This window comes from Ammospiza nelsoni, chromosome 2 (genome assembly GCF_027579445.1).
Source record: "Ammospiza nelsoni isolate bAmmNel1 chromosome 2, bAmmNel1.pri, whole genome shotgun sequence".
Lineage (NCBI taxonomy): Eukaryota > Metazoa > Chordata > Aves > Passeriformes > Passerellidae > Ammospiza > Ammospiza nelsoni.
In genome coordinates, this window is record NC_080634.1 from 40,676,798 (window position 1) to 40,686,446 (window position 9,649).

The 9,649-nt window shown below is 47.2% G+C and overlaps 1 protein-coding gene across 1 annotated transcript; it reads right to left on the minus strand.

The window, feature by feature from the left end:
- Window positions 1–673: 673 nt before the first annotated feature.
- Window positions 674–7,264, minus strand: VSTM5 (V-set and transmembrane domain containing 5). Its single transcript, XM_059466426.1, has 4 exons — window positions 7,062–7,264; window positions 3,706–4,035; window positions 3,467–3,607; window positions 674–1,929 (listed from the first exon to the last, which is right to left on the minus strand). Exons 1-4 carry the CDS (start codon window positions 7,144–7,146, stop codon window positions 1,886–1,888), a joined length of 600 nt encoding a protein of 199 aa, XP_059322409.1. The 5' UTR covers window positions 7,147–7,264; the 3' UTR covers window positions 674–1,885.
- Between the last annotated feature and the right edge of the window lie 2,385 nt (window positions 7,265–9,649).

Here is a 9,649-nt window from a genome sequence, read left to right on the forward strand (position 1 = left end):
TGCACTTTTTGTAATTCATAAGTCTGGCAGAGCACCTGCTGTGTATTCAGCTCAGCCTAATACCTAGCTTCACATTCAAAGTGCTTGAATACTTTTTGCCTTAAAAGTCTAAGATTCATTCAAAGTCTAAGATTTAGGGCTCAAAAGGAACCCCTAACAATGTTTTCCATATTCTATAAGCATACTTTACCAAGTAATTCAAGTTTGGTGATTGAAATAGATGCACTTACAGTTTCCCTACTGTCAAAGCTTAGTTCACTCAAAGACACAAAAATGGACAATGAAAGTTTAAAGCAGAGAATTGGAATAAACTGTTACTTGTCTGCTGTATCTGATACTTACCTCATTTCTCACCTTTTTTGACCTGTTCTAGATGTAGGAAGGAGCAAACAGCTGAATCTGGTACCTCAGTTTATGAGTGGGAGAGAGGCCCTTGGCACTACAGATGGCCAGCACAGTGTGGGATGGTTTAAAGGTACTGAGCACAAGATATTTTGGCTTGTTTGGCACCTACCTGCATCGTTACTCACTTGGTGAGACATTCCCTGAATGTTTTTCTAAATGGAGCCCACAGTACCTCTGCACTTGAGCATCCCAGTCCCTGACCAGAGGCAAAGCTCTGTCAGCCTGTCCTGTAAAAGGTTTTTGCAAAGTAGTGAGACAAAGTGTGGAAAAGGCAGTAGCAGCAGTTTGACCCAAACAGCAACGTGGCAATCTACAGGTGCAGACTAGTCCACGATGTCTTCCAAGTTCAAATTTTATTTCACACTGCAAAATTCTCATTACAAAAGCAAAACAGAATAATTTGGAACTCGGTCAGTTTACTGATTTCTCACTGACAAACAGAAATGTTATTTCATCCCACAGATCTACAGGTGGAGAATTGCAATCTGTGCAATATGCAGATTCAAGAAAACATTAGTCGGGTAACTTGAGGCTTTCTTACAACATAGGGAAAGCAAAGGTGGCTTCTCAACAGGAGCAATTTTAGAACTGTATTTGTAAATACTGTATTTCAAAGACATGCTGTTATAACTTTTTTTCTCAGATAGATTGTTCAGCACTGGCCTAAGTTTGCAAAGGACTTGACATCTTTTACAACAAAACTGTTTAGTATTTTGCCACCCCAACTGGTGTTGTGTGTCACTGTTTTACCTGACCCCTCTAATCTTCATGGACAGTGTTCTCTTTAGTGCCTGCCTGTACTGTTCCTGGTACAATCACCTGTTCTAGTAATGTCATAAAATGTGTGTTAACATCCATCCTGGGGCAGTGTAAACAACTGCGGGAAACACAAGCGGGAGAACTTTGACCAGCTCAGCGTTCTTTCAAAGTCAGTTTTGTCTCATGAAAAATTGCAGTTTGTCTTCAGAGCTTTAGGAAGTTCCTTACACCCAAAAGCAGCAGCATAGGTGCAATAAACAGGATTCAGTGCTTGCAATTAATTTTTTAATGTAATACTGTAATTAGATATTTAATTTATTATGTTGATGGGTACTAATGACCACTCTGTCTGTAATAGGAGACTTGCTGTATCCAAAATGCAGGTGTCCATGGTAATTTCCTTTATGGGTTGGTCTTAGAGGCTTGGTTGGTTGGTTGTTTTTAAGAGTGGTAGAGGCTCTAGATTTTATCAGCTAGCCACAAAAATGTGTTCATGCTCAGCATGAAAGCCTACTCTTTTTTACTCTGACCTTGACTAGCAGAACTGAAAACTTAACAGGTTGAAACAGCTCCATCAGACACTGCTGGTTTAATTACTTTGCAAGTCAGGATGTTTCTGCAGTAGTCACAAACATTTTACCTTCTAGGTTTGTTCTTGCTTTCTTGGCCAACACTTTCTCCTGAGGTAGAATTGTTATTTTTATTATGATACAGTCCTTGGCTAACACTCAATGGTTTCCAGTTCAATTTCTTCTGTTGTACTTGCTGTAAATGAAAGGATATTATTATTGATTGGCAAATGGATTGGAAGGCAAACATTCCAAAATTAACTGTGCCAAGACATTTTTAACTTTTTAATATTAGCTCAAGCTTTCTCATCTAAAATTAGGTTTTAAATACATATTTTCAAAATATTTAACTGTATAAAGAGCTTCTCACAATCTTTAAAGTGACGATTTCTTCCAGTACAAGGCTAAAGGCACCAAGAAAATTTAGTCCATAGGGACCGTTCTTATATCTCTCTTCATGACTTCTGAATGGAGGGCTCTTCTGAGATAGAATTGGGGCTGAAATTAGGTCTCTGCTTCAGACCATTTCCTGGGAGATCACACAAGTTTCTAGAACTGTGCTTTCTTGAACTCTGCCATATGTTACATGAATATGTCTATTCAATTCAGCTCTGTGGGAAGACTGGCTTCAGCTGGAGGAAGAGGCTTTATCTAAACAAAATCCTCTATATTCTGGCATGATAGGCAAGTTTTCAGTAGCTACAGAAGCTTGTGAGTGGTGTATGCACCATGAAAACAGCAGCAACACTTAAGAGCCATATGTGAGCAACAGAAAGGAAGAGGCAGCTCAAACCAAGTTAATTTCTTCTTCTATTAGGTTTTGCAGAGTTGACACAAAGTCTGGGCCATGAATCTTAGGATGCTTGAGTGTCTCTGTTGTTCCAGTAAAATACTGGTAGCTAGGCTGCTTGTTGTAATGTAACACTTATTATAGAAGAAATATAGACCTTTTACCTAGAGGGCAAGAAACCATGAGGGGATCTGCACTTACAAAGAAGGCAGGTAAACATCTGAAATATTTTGAAGTGTTAAAGGAAGTCTCCTATTTCAAAGACGTGCCTAAGAGCTTGATCCCAGCCTCATAACATGCACCTTGTCTTTCTGCCTAGGCCAAATATCCCTGGCCGTAGCTTGGAAATTTCTTCTCTAGTATGTCCCTTCAGTGTAGCTCTTGTGTTCCCTTGACCTGCTTTTCATGACTGTTGTCTTCAGTGTCAGGTTTTGATATTACTCAGTGTTTATTGGAGTCTGCAACTGGACCAAAAGTGAGCAGATGAAGAGGGGGTTTGAGAGGAGGAGATGCAATCCTCCATTGAGGATTGAACTGAAATAGGGGCCACTCCCAAGGGTCAATTGATTATTTTCCCCTAGGATACACCTTGCTGACATGAACTCAGAGAGTGGCTGATGCTCTTGACTTTGTCTCTTGCCCTTTGACGGGGGGTTATTTCAGCTCTGGCCTTTTCTCCCCAAGTTTTGCAATCAGCAATGTTGGGAAGTATTTTATTATTTCTAATGTGAAACAAATAAGGTAGCTGTCCTGTGGATTGTTCTTCAACTAAACACCTGTTATTCAGTAGCCTCAACTAGTAAGGAGTTAGAACAGGACAACTGATCTGAGCCCTTCAGTCTTGTTTCTCAGTGGCCCTATTTAGCACCTTTATGGTACAAATTTTAGGCTCAAATTTCAGGCTTGAAGACCCTATACCCTGACTACATTTTTAGAGAAATACCTGTTAGTTTGTGTGTTGTCTTCTTCTGAAATAGGTGCAGAGATTTATTACACAGCCACATGAAGCAGATTAGAATGGCAGATACTGCAGCGAGAAATGTGAAGAGAACTGCTACAAAATGCAAATCTTCATAGATAATCTCTGTAGGGAAAATGGAAAAAATAATATTATAAAATTGATTACAAGCAGATTGATGCTTAAACACGGGGTAAAGCCAAGAAGTCCCGTTTAGTTTGTACCATAAACATTGACTATGATGGTGCCATAGGCATTGGTTCCATGCTCCTCCATTACAGTGACAAAATAGTAGCCAGCATCTCTCATGCCCACATTCCGAAGCTGTATAGAGCCATTTTCAAAAGTAGTCACTCTGTCCTTGTAGACTGTGGATATGTTGGCAGAATTCCCACTTCTCCACTCAACAATGCTGGTGGTGCCCCAGCTCGACACATGCTTCCACTCAATGGTGGCCACGCCTCGGCAAGAGTATTCAACTGAGAGGAGGATGTTTTGTGCCACTGTTGCATTGATGTTGGGTTGTGGGACCACTAAGGATACTCCTCCGGGAGCTGAAAGACAGAGGAGAGTGATGAGTCTGGAGGTGATGCTGCACCAACTGTCCCAGGCAGGCTGGAACCTCTGGATCCTGGTGATTCATCCTACCTATCTCAGTGATCTGTTTTAAGAGAGGATAGATTATGCTTTTCAATAGCTTCTTCTTTCTGCTTTCCATAAAAGTAACACTCATACTTGAAGACTACATACACATTTATAATTTGTGATAGCAAAAATCCTTCCACCATAGTGGACATGTATTTGCATGTGTTTCAATGTTTTAACACCCACATAGAAAGGGACTTTGGATAAGCATAACATTTTCTGAAAACTGAGCAAAACTGAGCAATGTTTTTTTGTTCCTCAGTAACTGGCTTCCTTTAAAAATCCTGCACTTACATGGAAAGTTTAGTTGCCATGTCCAAGGTAATCTATCATGTTCATTAACTACCATCCCTCAAAAGCAAGAACTGTAGTAGGCATAAGTATGTGAAGTCTTGGCAAGGACCCTGTCATGTTTTCAGGATGTGTAATGAACATTAGAAATATCAGCTTCTTAAAGGCCACCAGTTAATAAGCCAGTGCAGATAAATCACATGTATCCAAAGGTATGCAGTCCCTGAGAAGCCAGGGACTTCATGTTCCTGATGATATCCGGGCAAAAATGCGTATAAAAGAATATTTAATTTTCATCTACTTCCTCCTGATGTGATTACGGAGCTGTTTGTGGCACTGTGAAACTGAACTGACGGCTTAGTTTAATGTGTAACTGCAATAATTTCTGCTTGCATTTGGTGTTTCTGCATGAAGATTTGGATGAACACCAACACTGGAGTTTTAGCTGGTATACATTTTTCTTTTGATTAATGGCTTGTCTGAGACCCTTGGCTAAAGACTGAAATCCTCTTATCTACCCACAAAAATCAAAGCAGACAAAAGGCAGATAAAGCACACAGTAAGGCTGAATGCCTTTTCCTGGTTTGGCTTGGAGCAGCTCACCTGCTCTACTCCCTTACTGTGGGAACAGCCTGACTGCAAGAGCAAAATGAAAAAGTGCTGACCTGTAAATGTCTGTAACCCAGTGGCGGAGTGAGAATGAGACCCTCAGCTACACTGCATGAGTGCAAAGCAGGACACCTGGGGATGATCCTGGAGGTTCTGCAGAGTCTTCAGGGATAAGAATGATTAAGAAAGGCAAAGAAAAAATTCTCCAAGAAAAAAAAAAAATTGAAAAAATCTTAAAGCAAGAGCCCTCCACAGCCACCACAAATGGAAGAGATGGGTGAATTACAACCTGACTTCAGTGTATTTGGGATCTGTAGCAGAATTCTCTAACTCTGCTGGTTAGGATAAGGTAGGGGAGCTCAAGAAGCCAGCTCAGTTCCCAGGCGCTCATCTACGGTACCAAGTAGGACCTAGGCATTTTCCAAATAACATTCCTGGGCTCCTCCTTTCATGAGCATTGTCCATACTCATGCTGCCCAGTCCCCCTGCAGGAACATCATGCTTTCTGGGCAGCTCAGTGCATCCTCAGCTGAGCTGTGGTCTGCTGTTCAGCCTGTGTGCAGGAGAGACTAACCAGAGCTGTGAAAACGAGGTTTGTGCCAGCTACAGAAACAGAACAGCCGGGAACCTCTGGTAATCGCTGCAAATTGTTCCAATTGTTTTCTGGTCCGTGTGTTTATTTAAAGCCCTTTCCCACTGTTTCTGACCAGGCAGGAGCTGAGTGTCTCCCCTCAGTGACCCTTTCATGTTTTTTAGAGGCTTTGTTTTGAACATGCAATTGCGAAATAAATGTAAAAAAGAGAGAATTAAAATCTTTCCATTAAATGATTTGCAAACATGTTCTGTCCCTATCTGGTATGCAAATCTAAAAAAGGCAGTGCAGTATCTATCTAACCATTCAAAAACATTTTTAGTAGGCAGTGTGCCTAGATCACCTGAACCAGTCTATCCACCAGGCTGGAGAGCAAACATCACACCCACATGCAGCGCCCTACGGAAGGTGACTGCTGTGCTGCCCGCAAAACCAGCCCCTTCACACCCAGTAAAACACGCACCCAAGAGAAGCGCGTACAGGGGCTGCTCAGAGCTCATGGAGTTTGCCGTCCTGGCACGCTGCTCTACTCCAAAGTATTTGCCTGGCCAAGAGTCAAGGTGGGAAGTGCGGCTCTGCCTACCAGACCTGGCCGCGGCACCGCAGCTGGGCCGGCAGAGTGCTGGGCAGTGAGTGGGAATCAGACAGGCTGGCGGGGCCAGCAGGAGCTCTGAACTGGGGGACAGCTCTGACACGGGCCTCTGAAACCCTGCGGGCTGCTTCTCCACCCTTTGGTGTCCTGCTTGCGCGTCACTTCTCTCGGTGGAGCGCCGTGACTGAACCACCCTCGCTGGCGGCGCTGACACCCCGCTCCCCGGGCCAGGGTGGGGCTGGCAGCAGCCTCTCTCAGGCCCCTCCGGGACAGGACAGCACGGCTCCCTGAGGCTGCCCCATCCCCACTCACCCCCCATGGGGTACTGGGACAGAACCCACCTGCCCTCCTCACCGCCGCGTTTCCCAGTTAGACACCCCTCGGGCTGACTAACCGAGTTGTTTCCCCCTCCACGCCTGGTTCCCTCGGCCGCTGAAAAAGCAGCGGGGGCACGGCGGCTGCTGGGGCCGCCCCTGCCGGAGCGGGGTGAGGCCGGGCCGTGGGGCGCTGCCCCCGCGGCCGCGCTGCTCCCGCTCGCCTCCCCCGCTCTCTTCGAGCGGCAGAGGCGGGGACGAGCCTCCCCTGACCGTGTCAGGGAGAGAGAGCAGCGATGCCTGCCTGAGCCTCGGTACGTCCCGTCCCCTCCCCAGCCGCTCCCGGTTGCGGACGGGCCGGGCAGAGCGCTGGCCGCGGGCGGGGGTCGGCGGGCGCTCTGCACCGCCCGCGGATGCCGGGCTGAGCCGGGGCTGAGCCGGGGCTGAGCCGGGGCTGAGCCGGGGCATCGCGGCGAGGAGCAGCAGGGAAGCGCCGGGGAGGGAGCGGGGGAGGCAGGGACGGAGCCGGACACTTACTCTGCAGAGCCCACCCGGCGGCCAGGCAGAGGGTGACGGTCCCCACGACGGCGCTCCGGCCTCGAGGGCCCTGCAGCGGTCCCATCAGCGGGAAGCCGATGCCCCAGGGGTTGCATTGAAGTGGCTGGGCCGGCGGCGCGGCCCGAGCCCGGGGGCTGCCTGCCCCAGAGGCCTCTCCCTCGCTTCTCTCCCTCCTCCTCCTCCCTCTCCCGCTGCGGCGCCGGAGCTGCTCCAGCTCCCCCCGCAGCGGCCCCGGGCGCTACCCCGCTCACACCCCGCCATCTCCCGTCCGGGCTGGAGATGCCATTGGCTGAGGAAGGGAAGGCGCTGCCCGGCCGCCGGCCATCGCCCAGCCGGGAAATGAGCGCGAGGGGCGCAACCCTGCCCGGCCCTGCCGCGCCCGGCCGGAGCCTGGAGCTGGGACCGAGCCCGGGATCGGCACATCTGGCCGAGGAGGTTGGTTTTAAGTGTGGGTGGGCATCTGCAAGGGAAATTTCAATTCAGGGTGCTAAAACTGACTTTTTTGCTCCAAGAAATCTGATGATGATGCAGGTGAGACAGGGATGGGGGGAAAGCTGGAGAGCAGTATCTCTGTGTCCCCAGATATCATCTCAGGTGACCACGTTGGAAAATGAACCTGGTTCCCATCCCACTGTAGCCGGCACATGCACTGGGTGCTCCTCTCTCCCTTCTATTATCGTCCAGAGGAGGTCCCCAGCAATCCTTGTGCTTCTTTCAGAAGCACCGGACAGTGTGAGATAGTGGGAAACATGATTAGAAAACACAAAAGCATCCCAATCCTGAAAATTCATCCTTCCTCAGAGGCATTCCTGTATATATATACACTCTTCTGACCAGGGAAAGAGTTACACACTGGATCAGCCTTTTTGCAGATTTTCCATTCTCTTCCTTGCATTTCCCTCTCCTCAAGTTTTCTTTAGTAGAGTTGTGGAATAAAGAGAGACGTTTCAGCGTGCTGGTCAGCGCAGGCTCCTCAGGGTGAGTGGAGGAGAGGACAATCACCCAGGCAGGGAGGGACAGCTGCGATCTGCCCGAGCCACCTGCGCTGAGCAGCCACTTTTCCCTTGCATTGTATGGTTTGCATGCAGGTTTTACATGCAGGTTTCCTTATGAACAGGTGATTCCCACAGGGGTCTGGATGGCTGAAGCACAGTTCTGGATGGAGGGCTGAGCAGGAGTGAGGCTTGTGCAGGGCTCAGCTGCAGGGGACTCACTCCTGCTGGGGCTTTTCAACCAAGTGTGACACTATCATGTGCTGCCATGCTCTATATGGCATTACAGCTTCTTTCATGCACATCTCAGGAGGAACTTCCAGGAATTGTCAGGCCTTGACAAGAGAGAGTGCAATCTTCATGGACTCTAGGGCCCAGATTTTGTTCAGGTGCAAAAAAATCTCCAGCTTCACCAACTTCTGGTGCATCTCCTGAAGCTTCAGCCGTGATACGCAGATGAAGGGGCAGGGAAGGAGAGGTCAGTGAGGACGTTCTGCCCAAGTGTTAGATCCCATGTAGGTTTTGCAGCCTGCCACAGTGCTGGGGTTGCCTGGAAGTGTGTTTGCACTGGATCTGCAGAGGCTGGCCATGAAATGCTTTCCTTCCGCCTCATCTGTCTGAGCTGCTCCTGTGCTTTGCCAAATCCTCTCTACTGCGTTAGGCCAATGTCGTGCCTGGGTGTCCTGGTGAAAATGTAATTGCGTGAAAAAGTGTGTAGTGCTTTCCCTGGGAGAGATTGTGTCAGATGAAGTTTCTTCCTGATCCCATCACTTTATGGCAGTTTTATTCCTCAGAGCATTAAAGAAAGTCTTACGGTGATGTGCTTTGTATAATTTTCCTTTTTTGTTTCTTTCAGCCTTTATTTAAATTATTTTTGAACTTGTGGCCCAGTGAACTATTTTGGCAGCACAACTTCTGAGCTATATTCTCATACAAAATTAATTGAACCCTGCATATTTTAAATGTATCTAACTGGTTGCAGTGAGTAAATGCACTTTATTGGAAAGACAGACGATAGTAATGAAATTGAAATACAGACTTGGAGGTCCTCTCAAATTTTCACAGTTTTGGCTACCATAGGTCAAATGTTCAGTCTTGCGATAAAAGAAAGTCCTGTGTTTGTGTTCAACATCAACAATTAACAGCAAAGAACTTTTAAAATCCTCTTTTTAAAGGGAAAATTATTAAATATCTAGTGATTAGAGGGTTTTTTTAGTATAAACTGCATCTCAAGAAATACATATCACAAAGTGCTCAGCATTAAAGAAAGCATTATAAGCCATATTTCTTTGAAAGCTGGCTGGTTCCTCTCACCCGAGAGCCCCTTGGAAGCAATGCTTCCTCTCTCTGTGCTGCAAACATCCCCCCTGTAAGGGAGGAGGTTTCTCTTAGGCAGAAATGCATTGGAGTGTGAAATGGCAGTGCTGGCTGACAGCCGGGCAGGGTGGGGGCCCACTGGCAAGGCAGGGGAGCAGCAGGGGCAGGGGGAGTTTTGGGGCAGTCTTCTTGCCTGCAGCCCGTGGAGAAGTGTGGCCATATGAGCTGCACTGTGGGGGCTGCTGCTGGAGGCCTTGG

What these genes read in the sequence shown, in the direction of transcription:
- VSTM5 (XM_059466426.1), bottom strand. Translation starts at nt 7,146, where the DNA reads ATGGGACCGCTGCAGGGCCCTCGAGGCCGGAGCGCCGTCGTGGGGACC. An exon ending in CGCCGGGTGGGCTCTGCAGA is followed by an intron (nt 4,036 to 7,061) that starts GTAAGTGTCCGG and finishes TCTGTCTTTCAG; the next exon opens with CTCCCGGAGGAGTATCCTTA. An exon ending in CATCATAGTCAATGTTTATG is followed by an intron (nt 3,608 to 3,705) that starts GTACAAACTAAA and finishes TTTTCCCTACAG; the next exon opens with AGATTATCTATGAAGATTTG.